Below are 17,613 nucleotides of genomic sequence, written 5' to 3'. Positions count from 1 at the left end.
ACTGAGGATACAATCCATGCAATCTAGGGTTGTCCGATGGTGGGAGTTGCAACAATGTCAACCTTTCTTATGGGAAAAATTCAGGTGCTTCCGTGACATTGCCTTTGGGAAAAATTTATATCGACGCTATTCAGCACCTTCAAGAATTTCACGTGGCTCAGGATCTACCTCCGATGCATGAAGCAGCCCCTCACCCAACCCATTGGCTGCCACCCTGCCATCTTTTTATAAAATAAATTGTGATGGTGCAATGTTCTAGGATTTGGTCTCGGTGGGGCTGGGTGTGGTGGTACGAGATTCAAACGGTAAGGTCATTGCAGCTCTATCAAAACACATCACCCTCCCTCCAACAGTAGAAGCCTTGGAAGGCTTGGCGTGCAGGAAGGCTGTCTCTTTTGCCATTGATTTAGAGCTCCAGGACGTTGTGTTTGAAGGCGACTTAGAGGTTATCTTCAAACATTTCAGCTCTGATCAACCAAGCATGGCTGCCTTTGGTGGACATAGTTGAAGATACACGCTCTCTAGTAGCGACGTTGAGGAGTTTTTCTTTTTCACACATCAAGTGCAAGGTTAACATGGTGGTTGTGAATATTTTTTTGTGTATTGATTTTTATTTTTTATTTTTTAGAAGTGCTACTACATCCACAATATAACCTGTAGGGTCTTGATTTGTAGCTCAAACTCAAAAGATATGTGATGCAAGCCCAATACAATAAATTTGTAGAGAGTGGGTGAAAGAACTGGGCGGTTTGTGGACTAAACAACAGTTAATCAAGATTTTAAAAGATGAATCAACACAAAACAAAACTTCAAACTTCAATATATTGATGTCCAAGATGATTAAAAGTTAATACAATTCTTAGAGCTACAGTCAATTTTCCTTTTTTATCACTTTCAATTTTTTCCCCCTCTCCTTCTCATGAGAAACCCTTCACATTTATATAGTCTTCTTTTTGTCTACCTTGATCGTCCACTTGTTCTTCATCCAAGCATCCACTTGAGTATATGTCCCATCAAGTATCTTCTTTGGTTTTCCATGAGTGGTGGTAGCTGAGATTGCACTATTCAGGAGTCTTTTCCACATAAATGCGGTCAGAAAAGTTGCTGCAGTACATTTAATGCGGTGGTAGTAGCTTTTCCCTAAAATATTTCTCTATTCTTATCACCTTTATACGTGTATGAAGTTCATCCTTATCGTCAGAACTTCCTGGAAGATTGCCCAAGCCGCCCAAGTATTTGCTTGACCAGTATTCTTCATATCCGAAAAGGATAATCTCCTCGGACCATATTTGTTTATCATTTCCTTACATGATTTTCCACTCCGGGGTCTTTCCCCATTATTTACTCCTTCTCGGACGGACCCCCATCTTCATATAGGGCCCAAGGCCCAATATATGAATTTGGGCTTCCATCCCCACATAACCCATCATTGATTTTTTTTTTTTTTTTTGCCATCAATAACAGCCTTTAACAACTTGTTACTTAAGATTTATTGTAGAAGTGTTGTGAAAATTTTTGTGAAAAGTAGCATTTTTATCTCTCTCTTTTTTTTTTTTTTTTTTTTTTTCTCATTTGATAAAAAATATTATTTTATTTATTGACTAATACTTGGGCTTAATTAAATTAAAATTTGAGGCATTTTTTTATAATTGGGTCGGTGGTAGTAGCTTTTCCCTAAAATATTTCTCTATTCTTATCACCTTTATACGTGTATGAAGTTCATCCTTATCGTCAGAACTTCCTGGAAGATTGCCCAAGCCGCCCAAGTATTTGCTTGACCAGTATTCTTCATATCCGAAAAGGATAATCTCCTCGGACCATATTTGTTTATCATTTCCTTACATGATTTTCCACTCCGGGGTCTTTCCCCATTATTTACTCCTTCTCGGACGGACCCCCATCTTCATATAGGGCCCAAGGCCCAATATATGAATTTGGGCTTCCATCCCCACATAACCCATCATTGATTTTTTTTTTTTTTTTTGCCATCAATAACAGCCTTTAACAACTTGTTACTTAAGATTTATTGTAGAAGTGTTGTGAAAATTTTTGTGAAAAGTAGCATTTTTATCTCTCTCTTTTTTTTTTTTTTTTTTTTTTTCTCATTTGATAAAAAATATTATTTTATTTATTGACTAATACTTGGGCTTAATTAAATTAAAATTTGAGGCATTTTTTTATAATTGGGACTTTAAGTGATTGCATCCATTACATTTAGTGTTAAGCCGACACTGTTGATATCTAAAATATAAGGGTACAACTATATGAGAGAAAAGAGGAGGAATAAAGGTTACAAGAGTTTGTATGGAGAAATATAGCGGTGCTTTCTTCTATAGGGAAATGTACTTTTTATTTATAGATAAAAACAAAAGAATTCATCCAAAAAATGGTTCAAAGACTAATAACAACATGAAAGAGTAAAATAAAATACAAAGAATGTGTATATTTTCTATCACCCAAGTCCAAAAGTGATTCAAAAAACTAATAATATCTTTCATGACCAAAAGAAAATTAAAAAAAAAATGATAACAACAAATAATTAACAAGATAATCAATGACAAGGTGCTAAGGAGAAAATTCCTAAAGTATACACTTCTATAAGAAGTGCGTTTATCCATAAAAGAAGGCATCACCATATTTTTCCATACTATCCCTTGTAGCAATTCTTTTTTTTTTTTTTTCTCTCGATTCTTATTAACCTTCAATTCTAAATAACTCCACACTTGAATCTCAAATTTTTATTGTATTTGTTAATTTGTAATTTTTTAATTATGCTCATTTTTATTAATTATTAATTGTGTTGGTCAATTGGTGATTTCGTTGCGTTGGAAGGCTTGACTGATTGTTTTTTTGTTGTTGGTTTTTATATTTTCTTTGAAGAGAAGAAGGATCAAAGTAAAAAAAAAAACATGTGCTTAACATTTCATCATTTTTTTTTTTTTTTTTGGGTGGGAGACACTAAAAAAACCAATTTTGATTACAAATTCTCAAAACACTCTAAGAAAAATAATTTGTAAACACAAAACCTAAAATAATAAACCAATCATATCAACATTTCTAATTTTCATTGGGTTTGATATGCTTGCTTATTTTCTAATAAAAAAAAAAGATATACTAGCTTAATTATTTAAAAAATAAATTAGACAAAATTGCAGCTAAAAAAGAATTGTTATGTTTACAACAAATTCTTAGTGGTAGGTTGTCAGTGTTACTAGCTGTTATTTGCGGGCAAAAAAGGTAATTTTAGTAATGAGTTCAAATTAGAACTAGGAACAACTTACATCTAAGACTTATTGTGAAAGTGTTGTAAAAATGTTATGGATGTTTTATATATGAAAGTATAAAAAAACTGCATAAAAAAATAGTACAAAATAAAGAAAAAAAATGAAAAACCCAGCTAAACCAACAATTGGTAACCAAATTTTTTTTTTAAATGTTTTGACTAAAAACGATTTGAGGGAAATAATATTCAAAATGTTTTAAAACTACCACCAAGAAGAAAACAAAATGAAACAAAACAAAACAAAACAAAATGATGTCGTAGTTGTATATCACTAGCTGCCTTACCCTTTGCCCTTCTCCCAAATCATTGTTTCCCTCTGATAGCATTTTCAATATTCCGAGAGAGAGAGAGAGAGAGAGAGAGAGAGAGAGAGAGAGAGAGAGAGAGAGAGAGAGAGAGAGAGAGAGAGAGAGAGAGAGAGAGAGAGAGAGAGAGAGAGAGAGAGAGGTCTTGCCCAATTTCCAACAATGGAGCACCCTAAAGTTCAAGAGGTATCTCTCTCTTTTCTATTTTCTCTTGATCTCTATATCTATGTTTATGTGTAGTCATAGGATTGATGGCGTTGGTGTCGGTGATGGGTTGAGTTGGATTTTTTTAACCCACCAAAGTGGGTTGGGTTGAAAAAACTTCTCAACCCGATCCATGCAGACCCCTAAATACAAGCATAGACATAGTAGCAATATCAAATACAAGCATGGACATAGCAGCGGTGCTAGTGCTATAGTAATAGTCGCACTCTCTAGATTATCTAAAAAAAAAAGTCCTACTCTCTCCCACTGTTGTCAAAATATACCCACTAAAGAAAAGAGAAGAAAATAATAAACACAAAGTTTTACGTGGTTATGCAATTGCTTACATTTTATAGGTGGATACTGAGAAAGTTCCACTATAAAATAAGGAGATTACAATAGTAGCACAATAGCACTCTCGCAAGACTCAGCAAGCCCCAAATACACACTTGGCTTTCTCACACAAAGAATATAGCACCCTATTTTATTTGCACTAGTCTTGTAGAACTACACTTTCTCACACACAATACAAATTCAACTATTGCTTCAACAAAGTATACTTGTATACTAGCTAGCAAGGGCCCGTTGTGTCATGGTATACAAGTTCAATTCCAAGTAGGACCTAAGGTACGTTTGGTACATTGAATATAGATTACATTAATCTTTATAATTGGGAATAGAAGACATTGTAATGGAATAAATAACTATTATCATCCATAAGTTTGGTTGTTACATATAGAAAGCTTGTAAAAGATGATGTATAAAGAAACTTTATATTTTTGAATTAATAGCTATCATATGTACTAAGAAATAACTATTATATCCATTTTAAAGAGGAATGACTATTCTTCAATAATCCGAAGCTCATATGGAGAAGTAATGGCTGCAATGTCTGTTAAAGGGCCTTCGGTCAGTAGCAGTGAAGAAGTAGAGGCGTTGGCTTGTCGAAAGGCCATTGAGTTCTCTATGGAAGTAGGTTTCTTAGAGTTGATAATTGAAGGCGATAACACTACTATCATGAAAGCAATGGTGGGCTCATCAAGTGGCTACTCGTTGCTGGGACATGTTTATGAAGACATCCATTATAGCCTTTGTGGGTTGCATTCAGTAGAAATAAGCTGCGTTAGAAGAGGGGGAAATAATGTAGCGCATATTTTGACTCAATACGCTAGAAATATTATTGATGAGTTGTATTGGATGGAGGATTCTCCACTCCTTGGCCTAGAAGCCTTGTACCAAGATTGTTTAAACATTAATAAATGAATATTTGCATTGTCTTCAAGAAAAAAAAAATAGTTATTCTAATGTAATAATTAATCTATGTAACAAAGATATAACCAAATAACTGAATTGTTATTACATATGAATAATTATTCCATTACAAACTATGGTGTACCAAACATATCCTTAATGTGTTGTTGCTCACTGCTAACACAATCCTAGTTCAAATAGGATTCGGTCTCTGTCGTTTAATTAAAAAAAAAAAGGGGGTCAAATACATCTTCACCAACAAGCCACTGACTCAACACCCACAAATCCTCCTTGACACTTTGTCCCTCAACCAAAAGATCTTTCCACTCTCTTTGTGGCTGCTGCTTATACACATCCACAAGTGTGTCCACTTCACCCAGCTTCATAAAAGTAAAACCAATCTCTCTCTCTCTCTCTCTCTGTCTATCTCCAATGGCAGAAAATTTAGCTCTACCTCTTCTACTCCCAAACCCACCACACTCAAGACCCATATTCCCCAACAACCACCACACCCAGCACCACCCTCCATTACCTTCACCACCACCACCATCTATATCCCCTATTATCCAAGATCTCCTTCTTCTCCAAAACCCCAAGACTTCCTCACACTCAGAGACCAACACTCGGTCCCCAGTCCCCAGAACCCGCAACCGCATCGGCAAGTCTCGTGACCCCAACCGTGGCAAGCCCTGGTCCCACCGCCGCCTCTCCCTCAAAGGTCAGAAAATTCTTCAAACTCTCATGGACCCACTTTTTGATTCTGCTAAACTGCATGAAGTTTTGCTTCAATTGTTTGAGCCATCATCTCAAGAGAGAGTTTTTTCTAGTGTGGAGTCCTTGTCTATTGATGTGTCTGGTATAATAAAGGGTTTAAGGTTTAACAAGAAACATGACTTGGCTTTGAGTGTATTTGAGTGGGTTCGGAATCATAAAGATTGTAAATTGATTTTGAATGGCTCTATTGTTGCTGTGGTTATTGGTATTCTTGGCAAACAAGGTAGGGTTTCGGCTGCCAAGTCTTTGCTTCACAATTTACAAAAAGATGGGCTTGATATTGATGTTTATGTTTATACTTCTTTGATAAGTGCTTGTTCTAGTAATGAGAGGTATAAAGAGGCCGTGATGCTTTTTAAGAAAATGGAGGAAGAGGGGTGTAAACCTACTTTGATAACTTATAATGTGATTTTGAATGTGTATGGGAAAATGAGTACGCCTTGGAATAAGATTATGGATGTTGTTGATGGCATGAAGAATGCTGGGATTGCCCCTGATTTGTATACTTATAATACGCTTATAAGTTGTTGTTGCCGTGGCTCTTTGTATGAAGAAGCAGCCACGCTTTTTGAGGAGATGAAATCAAGAGGGTTTAAACCGGATAAGGTTACTTATAATGCGTTTTTGGATGTTTATGGAAAGTCTAGGCGGCCAAAGGAAGCCATGGAGGTGTTGAGAGAGATGGAGTTGAATGGGTTTGCTCCTAGCATTGTGACTTACAATTCATTGATATCAGCATACGCTAGAGATGGTCTGTTGGATGAAGCAATGGATCTTAAAAATCAAATGGTGGAGAGAGGGATTAAGCCTGATGTAATCACATACACCACCCTTTTGTCTGGATTTGAGAAATCTGGGAAGGATGAGTCTGCGATGAAGGTTTTTAAGGAGATGGAAAGTGCTGGGTGCAAACCAAATATCTGCACCTTTAATGCCCTTATTAAGCTGTATGGTAACCGTGGAATGTTTGAAGAAATGATGAAGGTCTTTGAAGAGATTGGTCATTGTAGTTGTACCCCTGATATTGTTACTTGGAATACTCTTCTGGCAGTGTTTGGGCAAAATGGAATGGACTCAGAAGTATCAGGAGTGTTTAAGGAGATGAAGAGGGCGGGGTTTGTGCCTGAAAGGGACACCTTCAACACCTTAATCAGTGCATACAGCAGGTGTGGTTCTTTTGACCAAGCCATGGCTGTTTATAAGAGAATGCTGGAAGCAGGGGTTGCTCCAGACCTTTCCACCTACAATGCTGTTTTGGCTGCACTTGCCCGGGGAGGACTTTGGGAACAGTCTGAGAAAGTACTTGCTGAAATGAAGGATGCTCAGTGTAAACCCAATGAGCTGACATATAGTTCTTTGCTTCATGCTTATGCCAATGGCAAGGAGACTGGACGTATGTGTGCTTTGGCAGAAGAGATATATTCTGGTGCAATTGAACCCCATCCTGTGCTTTTGAAGACCCTTGTTCTAGTAAATAGTAAAAGTGACCTTCTAACAGAGACAGAGCGTGCTTTCTTGGAGTTGAGTAAAAGAGGGTTTTCACCTGACATAACTGCTCTAAATGCCATGGTTTCTATATATGGCAGGAGGCAGATGGTTACCAAAACAAATGAGATTTTGACTTTCATGAATGAGAGTGGGTTCACTCTGAGCTTGACAACTTACAATAGTTTGATGTATATGTACAGCCGCTCCGAAAACTTTGAGCGAGCAGAAGAAACTTTGAGGGAACTTTTGGAGAAAGGAATAAAGCCTGACATAATTTCATATAATACTATTATTTATGCCTACTGTAGAAATGGTCGGATGAGGGAGGCTTCACGGATATTCTCGGAAATGAAGGATTCTGGTATTGTTCCAGACGTGGTCACTTATAATACCTTTGTTGCTAGCTATGCTGCTGATTCCGTGTTCCCGGATGCCATTGATGTGGTTCGATTCATGATAAAGCACGGATGTAAACCAAACCAGAACACATACAATTCCATTGTAGATTCTTACTGTAAGCACAATCGTCACGATGAGGCAAGCATGTTTGTTAACAACCTTCATAAGCTTGATCCACATGTTTCCAAGGCAGAAGAATTTAGGTTATCAGAACGTATAAGAAATAAATGGTCTTAGGAAATTCTCCTCTTTGAATGGATGACAGTTTGTCCCTTGTTTTTTAGCTGCTTACACTCTAATCGATCCAGTCCTTTGTTCTCTCTTTTTGTGCCCGTGTTATATATAGTTTGGGCAGGGAGATGAGCAGAAATCAGATGGTGTTGTACACGATTATGTTCTTTCTCTGGGAGCTTAAAAGAAGGATTTGATTCTCGACATTTAAGGCTGGCCATGTACATTGTATAAATCAGATGACAGAAGAAAAGGAGGGGAGTTGAGTAAATTTTAAGTTATGTATGATTTCCCACATAGCATTGAATTGAAAACAATATGTACAGTTAAACTCTGGTTGCAAGAAGAAATTCATTGTTTTATTCTAATAGTTCTGACAAAGTTTTGGGCTGTAATTTATCATGTTTGCAGATGATTGTTTATGTGAATTTAATGTTAATGAGAAATAGATTAAAAAAAATGATGTAGTATTGACAATTGAGCTTAGATTAAAATTATCAACTGATATCTAATCATGTGAAAGATAGAATTAATCTTGGTATTCTTCTTGTTCGGGTTTAATATATATATATATATATATAAATTTTAATTTTAAATATATGAGTAATAGAAATTCATTTAACAAATGCATAAATAAAGCGCTATCCTAGTACACGGGATGTATATAAATATTGCAGAGAAAAGCAACAAGGAACAGAGAGAAAAACTTAACAACTGAAAAGAAGTCATCTAAAAAGTCCATGAAGGTAGTCATGGAGAAATGATAGGAATTGGAAGTCTACTTGTATAACTGTATAAGGCCTTGAGAAAGAGAAACTTAAAATGTGGCAAAGGTAACTCCTTTCCCTCAAAAGATTCTTCTCAATGATTCCGCTCTTCCTAAATACATCACATGAGGTATGAAGGAGCTATCATCCTGCAGAGAATGTGGTAAAGAGAGTAAATTCTTGTGCTTTATTATTATATTAGTATATACACTCTGCAGTTAGAAGTTCTTTTCTGGGCAATTATTGTTGCTGTTATATTTGCAGACTGCTACATCATCAGACTTCTGAGTGTTTTGTTTTTTCCTGTCATGCTTATTTGGATTTTGGAGCCATGCAGGGGATAAATTGATTCAAAAGCCAGAAATGTTGTGTTCTGTGGCTTGTGACTGCAAGAAATGCTTACAGCAGGATGTTAGATACGAGTCAGCATGATTAGAAATGGTTGTAATCATACTTTCTAGAGTTCATGACACAAGTATCTACCTGCCTTAGAGGATTTTGTTAATTCCAGAAAATTTTCCATTTCACGGGGATATAATTCTGTTAGATAAATCTGTATCTGAAATTTTGGGCATTTTCTTGGATTATTCAAGTCATTTTTAGAGCATTTGCTTCTTGTTGATTTTATCCCTGATGAATATGGAATTTCTAATTCTTTCTTGGTGAATGCCAGCTCATAGCTGGTTCAGATAATGGTTCATTGATATCCAGAAAATGCCAACAACAAAAATGGGCATATATAATACTGCTGGTTTTGTCACCTTTGATGATTTCGACCAGTTGTCGTCTGTTCATGTTAACTCTACGGATGAACTTTTTCTAGCAAGTGGGTACTCAAGAAATGTTGCATTGTATTTGTATGACATAAACAGGTGTTCACTGATATGCATCGACAGCATATTAATGTTGTGAAGTTTGCCAACTATTCTCCCTCACTGTTTGCTTCTTCTTCCTTAGATCAAGATGTCAAGACGTGGGACTTGAGACAGAAACCAATACGGCCTTGCTATACTGCTTGCTTCAAGCTCTAGGGGAAATTTGACGGTTTGCTTTTCTCCAGATGATCATTATCTTCTTGTGTCAGCTGTGGACAAAAGAATTCATCCAAAAAATGCCTCAAAGACTAATAACGACATGAAAGAGTAAAATAAAATACAAAGAATGTGTATATTTACTATCATCCAAAGTCCAAAAGTGATTCAAAAAAACTAATAATGTCTTTCATGACCAAAAGAAAATTAAAAACAAAATGATAACAACAAATAATTAACAAGATAATCAATGACAAGGTGCTAAGGATAAAATTCCTAAAGTATACACTTCTATAAGATTAAGTAGTGCATTTACCCATAGAAGAAGGCATTACCATATTTTTCCATACTATTTCCTGTAGCAATTCTTTTTTTGTTTGCAGATTTCTTTTTCATTTTTTTTTTTCCTCTTAGACTCTCTTAGTAACCTTCAATTCTAAATAACTCCACACTTGAATCTCAAATAACTCCACACTTGAATCTCAAATTTTTATTGTATTTGTTAATTTGTAATTTGTAATTATGCTCATCTTTGTTATTTATTAATTGTGTTGGGCAATTGGTAATTTCATTGCAGTGGAAGGCTTGACTGATTGTTTTTTTGTTGTTGGTTTTTAAATTTTCTTTGAAGAGAAAGAAGGATCGAGTAAAAAAAAAAAATGTGCTTTAACATTTCATCAAATTCTTTTTTTGTGGGAGACACTAAAAAAACCAATTCTGATTACAAATTCTCAAAACACTCTAAAAAAAATAATTTGTAAACACAAAACCTAAAATAACATACCAATTGTATCAACGTTTCTAATTTTCATTGGGTTTGATATACTTACTTATTTTCTAATATAAAAAAAATATACTAGCTTAATTATTTGAAAAATAAATTAGACAAAATTGCAACTAAAAGAGAATTGTTATGTTCACAAAAATTCTTAGTAGTAGGTTGTTACTAGTTATTATTAGTGGGTAAAAAATAATTTCAGTAGTAAATTTAAATTAGAACTAAGAATAACTTATATATAAGATTTATTGTGTGTATTAAAAAGATTTATTGTGAAAATATTATAAAAATGTTGTAAACTTTTTATAAGTATGAAAGTATAAAAAAACTGCATAAAAAAAATAGTACAAAAAAAAAGAAAAAGAAAAACCCAGCTAAACCAACAATTGGTAACAGGAAAAGAGAAGAAGGAGAAGTTTTGATTAAAAAACGATTTAGAGGGAAATAATATTCAAAATGTTTTAAAACCACCAAAAAGAAAACGAAAGGAAACAAAACAAAACGACGTCGTAGTTGTATATTAGCCTTCTCCCAAATCACCGTTTCCCTCTCACTCTCACTCTCCTTCTACATACATCTGAAAGCATTCTCAATAGTATCAAGAGAGAGAGAGAGAGAGAGAGAAAGATCTTGCCCAATTTCCAACAATGGAGCACCCTAAAGTTCAAGAGGTATCTCTCTCTCTCTCTGTCTCTCTCGATCTCTATATCTATGTTTATGTGGTTGATTTGATGGTGTTGCGCAGATTATAGAGAAGCAAGTGCTGACGGTGGCGAAGGCCATGGAGGACAAGCTAGACGAGGAGATCTCAGCACTGGATCGCCTTGACCTCGATGATCTGGAGGTGCTCAGAGAAAGGAGGCTCCAGCAGATGAAGAAGATGGCCGAGAAGCGGAGCCGTTGGATCTCCCTCGGCCACGGCGAGTACACCGAGATCTTCTCCGAGAAGGACTTCTTCTCCACCGTCAAGGCCAGCGATCGCGTCGTCTGCCACTTCTACCGCGAAAACTGGCCCTGCAAGGTCCTTTTCCTCATTTTTTTTTTTTATTCTTTCTTTCTTTTTTCACTTGAATTCTACATTACATTTACATTGTCCTTTAAACTTTAATATTTGATTATAACCAAAATCAATCTTAATTATGCGATAATGAGACAAGCATGTGAACTTAAAAGTAGAGTCTAACAAAAATTGAAGAAACTTTGTTAATTGCTGAATTTGAAATTTAAGAGACATTGCAACTGATCTCAGACTTTATGATGGGAAAATGTATGATTTACCAATGACTAAATAAATTTTATTGAGAGAGATGAAAAATGAATTATTACAACATATCAAACCAAAAAACACAAAGTGAGTGTTGGAACAATAAAATAAGGTTACAATGTGGGTTCTGGTTAGTTAAATTAGTAAATTTTCTTGTTGTCGAATAAGAGATTTGGGTTTTGAATCTCGCCTATACCAAAACTTGATTGGTGTTTTGGCATGATGATAAAGAGTGTAATTATTATGGAGCGGACGCTGTAGGTTGAAATTCTATTGTGTAAACAAAAAAAGAAAAAGAAAAAAAAAGTGTAAAATGCCTTGCGGGAGGCCAATTTAAACAATGTGTGGATTAACAGGGATTTCAGCTCCCTATCCTCCAAAGTGTGACTGTTATATTCTCTCCATACTAGCCACATCAAACATAGCAAAGTAATATTTTAAACCTCTGAAGAGTTTCCTGAACCAATATCTTTACTCAAACAATAGGATAGCTACTATTGAGGGCACCACCCATTGAACCCCAAACACCCTAAAAACTTCATTTCACAAAGCATAAGCAGTCACACAATGAAGCAACAAGTGGTTTATAGTTTCCTCACTACAACATCACATGCAGCACCAACCAACTAGACAGAGACCCTCTTGGTGAGGTTATCATAGGTAATAATCTGATGTACGACATCTTACCCCAAGCTGCTGTTTGGACAAAGGACATCCTCTTTGGGGCCTTAACACACCATATACTCTTTATATGGAATGAAGAGGCACTAGTACCTCTAAAAGCCTTATAGTAAGAACGAACATCAGACTTTGCCACTGCCTTTGCAATCTATCGCCTTCCTCCTCCCTAGGAACTTGTGAATAAAAAAGACCTAAAAAGGAATTCTCCTACTCTAATTTCCAATGCAATTTACATTATTTATTTAATTTTTTTAAAGGAAGGATAATAATAGCAATGTGGTTAATTAGAATATGGTATATTCGACATGTTGTCCAATTCACATTTTATTGTTGAAACTTGAAAGAATTGAAATTTGATGACTAGTGAGCTCGTATATGAAGGGACCTTACTGGAAGGTAGGTTTCAATCTAAGAAAAGCACAATTTGTTGTTATATTTATAAAATGGCAGTGAATATGGATTATGTAAATGTATGTGTATATATGAATTTGAAGAGAGTGGAATCTATGATACTGTATAGAGTTTGGAAAGATTTAAACCTTTAAAAGTGCAGCTAGTGAACTATGTCTCACTCTCAGTCTTGTTTTAAGATGCCATGCTTTTAAATGGATACAAGCAAAAAGACTATGTTAACAAGCTCATATATGATAATGACTCCAAAAATTTAAGGGATATTGACCTTGTTAATAGACTGATTGAGCAAAATACTTGGTTATTTGCTTAGAGTTTGTTTGTTTTAGCTTAAAATGTTAGCTTATTTTCATTGCTAACTTATGTACCGCTTTTAAAAACCTTTCTTTTATACAGCTTTTTTTAAAACCAAAATAATCTTATCCAAACACACTCTTACATAGAATTTTTTTTGATACTTTTAAACCTTACATTAAAATGATTGCATTGTGGGGAATATTTTCCTTTCAATTCATTCCATGTTCACCCTTTTGGAAAGTATTGCTTTGTACTGGGTTCTCTTAACTCTTTGATACTTTGGTTCTGTAATTCTTATAATACTGCACAGTCACATTAGATAATGTTGTAATGCTGTTTAAACATCTTCATATTCTTTCTTATTATTTATAAAAAAGAATTGCGGTATGTTTTGGTGTGGAGTGCAGTCTCTATATCTTGCATCCTTAACCAAAATTTCCTTAGGAATGAGCGTATTATACATGGCCTTGAGCCTTGGCTTGCTAAAGGTTGGGGTGGGTATTTGGTAGGCCTTTGACATGGGATAGAATTGGGACTTATCTATGTGTGCTTGTGGTAGGTCTGGGGTTTGGAGAATTTGAGAATCTAGGGTTAAGGTTCATGAACAACTAGGGGGTTGGTGGGGAAATAGGTAATATTATATCTAGGATTGCAAAAAAGGTGAGAAGTCAAGAAACTAAGATCGCAACTACCCACAAGCTGTGAACAGGAATGTGAATAGTGATAGAATGCCTAGGAGAAGAGAAAATGTGAGGGGGAAAAATGCTAAGGTCTAGCAAGACTCAATATTTGAAAATTTTTTCCATTAATCAACTCTATCTATTCTTTGAATACATTGGGCACAAATATATTGGAACTCTTTCTTGTACTAGTAGCATTAGGATTAGGAAAATGTTTAGCTCCAAACATGTTTGGAGCCTTGGGTTCCAACCACTAATAAGAAGATGGTATTTGTCTCGTCAAGTGCAGTGCACATGACTCATTTAGTTAGTTGGGCTAAGTGAGTAATATGTATTTGCACGTGACTGGAATTGATGTAATCATCCTATTGGTTGTTGGAGCCCAAGGCTCCAAACATGTTTGGAGCCAAACTTTGCCCCTAGGATTACTAATTTGAAATGGTAAAGCAAAACAAATAAGTTATTAAAAGACTAACTTATTCTCAAACCTTACCAATCAAGAAGAGTACATGTCATTATGCTTTGGTACTGATGATGATGCATTCTACTTGGTACATGTGACAAACATGTAATTAGTCAATGAGTGCTAGCTCAAATGACACTTAATTCTTTTCTTAATAATGAGACGTAGGGTAGGGTTGTAGATATGAGACTAATGGGGTGCATGCATAACTTACCAATAAAACACATGTAGTTAAGATTGAAATCTTGGTATGTTGATGCATTGCCTGTTCATGTCAATATTTCCAATATGTAGCTGTAGCATGTATGTGGTTGTAAAGTCTCCTTGTCTGTTGTGTTTCTTAATGTTAGATATGGACAACATGAAAGTAGGATGGCTATTGGCTGATGGCATTCATCCGACCAACATGACCTGATCCAACCCACATCAACACGACCCCCACACTATTAGTAGTTAAAAAATATATGTACTTTAAATTTGTTAGTTTGATTTTTATTTTTTATTTTTTGTTATTGTCAGACTTAGTTTTGATAAAATTGGAATTTAGGCTTAATTGTGTAGATTCTAATAATTTATTGAATAATGAGTTTAAATAGTTGAATTAAAACCTTTTTTTTGTTGGGTCTGACAAAATGGCTTCAACCTGACAACCCAACTTGATCCTTGGGTTGGATTAGGGATTTCTCAACTTGAGTAGTTTGGGGTGGGTTGAAAAATACCTCAAACCCAACCCAATCCTACCTGTGTACACCCTATCTAAAACATCCAGGTGTCCACTTTGGTTTTCATTAAAATTTTGATGGATTTGAGGAAAGAGTTTATTATTCCTTTCAACTTTCAAGTGCAAGTATACTGTGTATTCTTATCTCCGTAAAGAGGTTTATATGGGTTACCTTTTGTTTTTTTGAGGTGATGGAATCTTGGAAAGAGAACTGTGCCAACCTTACCCCTTTCTATTCATTGAAGTACTGAATAAGTTTCCTGTGGCATTGATATCTTGAGATACATTTGAGATATAGGGGGAGCCATTTATGTTTACAGTTCATTTGCAGGTTATGGACAAGCACCTGAGTATTCTGGCAAAGCAGCATTTAGAGACACGTTTTGTGAAAATCCATGCTGAAAAAAGTCCATTCTTGGCTGAGAAGCTCAAGATCATTGTTCTTCCAACCCTTGCCCTCATAAAGAATGCCAAAGTTGACGACTATGTGGTATGATGGTGGAAAATGCACATACTTTTTACTGAACCCTCATTTATATTCTTATACGATTATTCTTGTCTGGGGGGCTTTCAGGACGTTAACATTACAATGTCCAATGTGACGTGTATCAGGTGGGATTTGATCAGCTTGGCGGGACGGATGAGTTCAGCACAGAGGAACTGGAGGAAAGGTTGGCTAAATCCCAAGTTATCTCTTTTGAGGGTGAATCATCACTAAATGCATCTAGATCTGGTTCACAAGCCAGGAGTGTCAGGCAAAGCACAAAGGCAGACTCATCAGATTCAGAGTAAGCCCGTGTTGCTGCAGATTGTGATCTAATTTTAGTCATTTGGATCACCACCCTTATTTTATGTTAATAGAGATGAATCTTTGATGGCTACCATAAGGAGTGGCCTGGTGTTTTGTGAAATCAAAATTTTAGATGTAACACTACCGTATGTAAAATTCATGCTATCTTCGTTGAAATTATCCTTTGGTATTGGAGTGGCATCAGTCCTTGTACTGCTAATGCAATTTCGTAATCTTTTGAAAAGATGTCTTCCTTATTAGTTAGTTTTGAGGTTATCTTGTAGGTTCCAATTCGTACACTTTACTGTTATGATTTTCTAAATCTAATAGTATATAGATTACTATGTCATTTAATTTTAAATAACATGACAATCTATACCTCTTAAGATTTGTAAAAATTAATCTAAACAGTGAAATTGATTGATTTCAGAGGATCTCTTTTGTCAGTTTGGTACTCCTCTCATTAAAGACCTAGTTGCAAGGCATATAGTTTGGACCTGTCAATCTCATCAAAGCCACAAGCCAACATTCAATATCTTATTTTATTTTATTTTTATTTTTTTAATGATAAATAACATTGCATATACTGATATACTTGCTGATCCATACGGATCATACCTTCAATACTTGTAATTCTTCATGAAGTGTAACATTTATTAAAAAAAAAAAAGTAGTTTTCAAACGTGGGATTTCTCTATTCAGCCTTCCTCGTAAAATTAGTCCCACATTATTAAAGAGAAAAATGTAAACCATATATTTATTATAAAATTTACCATTCTTTCCAATTATCTTTCATTGTTGAGCTGTCAAGTCATTCGTAGTTTACATGACAATGGAGGATTATAATTTCCCACTTAGGTTAAAAAATCAAGAAATAACTTAAAATAATTGGGTTTTTGTGTGTGTGTGTGTGCGCGCGCGTGGGGGGGGGGGGGGGGTGGTTAAATCCAGATAAAGTTAAGGAGTAGAATCAACAACAACAGAATTTAGAGGACTATGCCTCTTCCTCTTATAATACAGACTCATATTGTTATAAAACAAAAACAACATAAGTTCACACGGAGGACTATCAAATATATAGTATTAGTTTGGATACAGCTGAAAGTTGTGTTGCGTTTCTTCCTTGTGTTTTCTCCTCTTTTTGTTTTTTTCTTTTTTCCTCACATTGTTTGACTTTAAGAGACAAAGTACTGTACATGAACAGTGTGTGCACTATTTATGCACTGTTTATGCATTAAATAATATTAAAAATGGGTCTCACGGTACTATTTATATATTTGAAAATTATTTTGCTACAGTGTTTTCAACAACAATTAGTTTTCAACAGCAATAAGTTGTATCCAAACAGACCCATAATATCCTGATCTAGAGCTGGACTTTTTTTGGCCAAGTATCAACGCACATGTTTGCTTCATGGAAGTGGTGACTCATCTTCACTTGAGAAATCTTACTAAGGAGGGTATTGCAATCCAAGGAAAGAGAAGTATGATGTAAACTATTACTATACTCCTCAATTATTTAACCAAACACAGTTTTAATATCTATTTCAATTTTTACTGCACCAAGATTTAATTTTTACACATTATTAACCATTTCCTTAGAACCCACAACTCTGTATCAACACTGGTTGAGTCCCCAATGCTGAAGCCTTTTATTCAACTTAACCTAGCCAATTTCAGGTTTATCTCACTTGACCTTTATAATTATGACCTGCTTCCTTTTAACCAGTTTAGTTCGAGAGGCACAGTACATAAACTCACTAGCCACAGCCCAAAACCTCCCTGTATAATGATAA

General features: G+C 35.2%; 2 protein-coding genes across 2 annotated transcripts; both read left to right on the top strand.

The window, feature by feature from the left end:
* Window positions 1-5,311: 5,311 nt before the first annotated feature.
* On the top strand, window positions 5,312-8,303 carry LOC112016937 (pentatricopeptide repeat-containing protein At5g02860). The gene has a single exon (XM_024049398.2). The coding sequence runs from the start codon at window positions 5,476-5,478 to the stop codon at window positions 7,939-7,941; it is 2,466 nt and encodes an 821-aa protein (XP_023905166.1). The 5' UTR covers window positions 5,312-5,475; the 3' UTR covers window positions 7,942-8,303.
* Window positions 8,304-11,012: 2,709 nt separating this feature from the next.
* LOC112016941 (thioredoxin domain-containing protein 9 homolog) lies at window positions 11,013-16,062 on the top strand. The gene is made up of 4 exons (XM_024049402.2): window positions 11,013-11,182; window positions 11,257-11,532; window positions 15,360-15,518; window positions 15,641-16,062. Exons 1-4 carry the CDS (start codon window positions 11,159-11,161, stop codon window positions 15,818-15,820), a joined length of 639 nt encoding a protein of 212 aa, XP_023905170.1. The 5' UTR covers window positions 11,013-11,158; the 3' UTR covers window positions 15,821-16,062.
* Window positions 16,063-17,613: the final 1,551 nt, after the last annotated feature.

The sequence above is a fragment of the Quercus suber genome, unplaced genomic scaffold (assembly GCF_002906115.3).
Source record: "Quercus suber isolate HL8 unplaced genomic scaffold, Cork oak 2.0 scaffold_839, whole genome shotgun sequence".
Taxonomy (NCBI): Eukaryota; Viridiplantae; Streptophyta; class Magnoliopsida; order Fagales; family Fagaceae; genus Quercus; species Quercus suber.
Note: the sequence above shows the minus strand (reverse complement) of the source record. Positions and strands in the feature narration are given on the sequence as shown.

Coding starts and splice junctions, on each gene's coding strand:
- LOC112016937 (XM_024049398.2), top strand. CDS start 5,476: ATGGCAGAAAATTTAGCTCTACCTCTTCTACTCCCAAACCCACCACAC.
- LOC112016941 (XM_024049402.2), top strand. CDS start 11,159: ATGGAGCACCCTAAAGTTCAAGAG. Junction 11,183..11,256: donor AGCACCCTAAAGTTCAAGAG/GTATCTCTCTCT, acceptor GGTGTTGCGCAG/ATTATAGAGAAGCAAGTGCT. Junction 11,533..15,359: donor GCGAAAACTGGCCCTGCAAG/GTCCTTTTCCTC, acceptor GTTCATTTGCAG/GTTATGGACAAGCACCTGAG.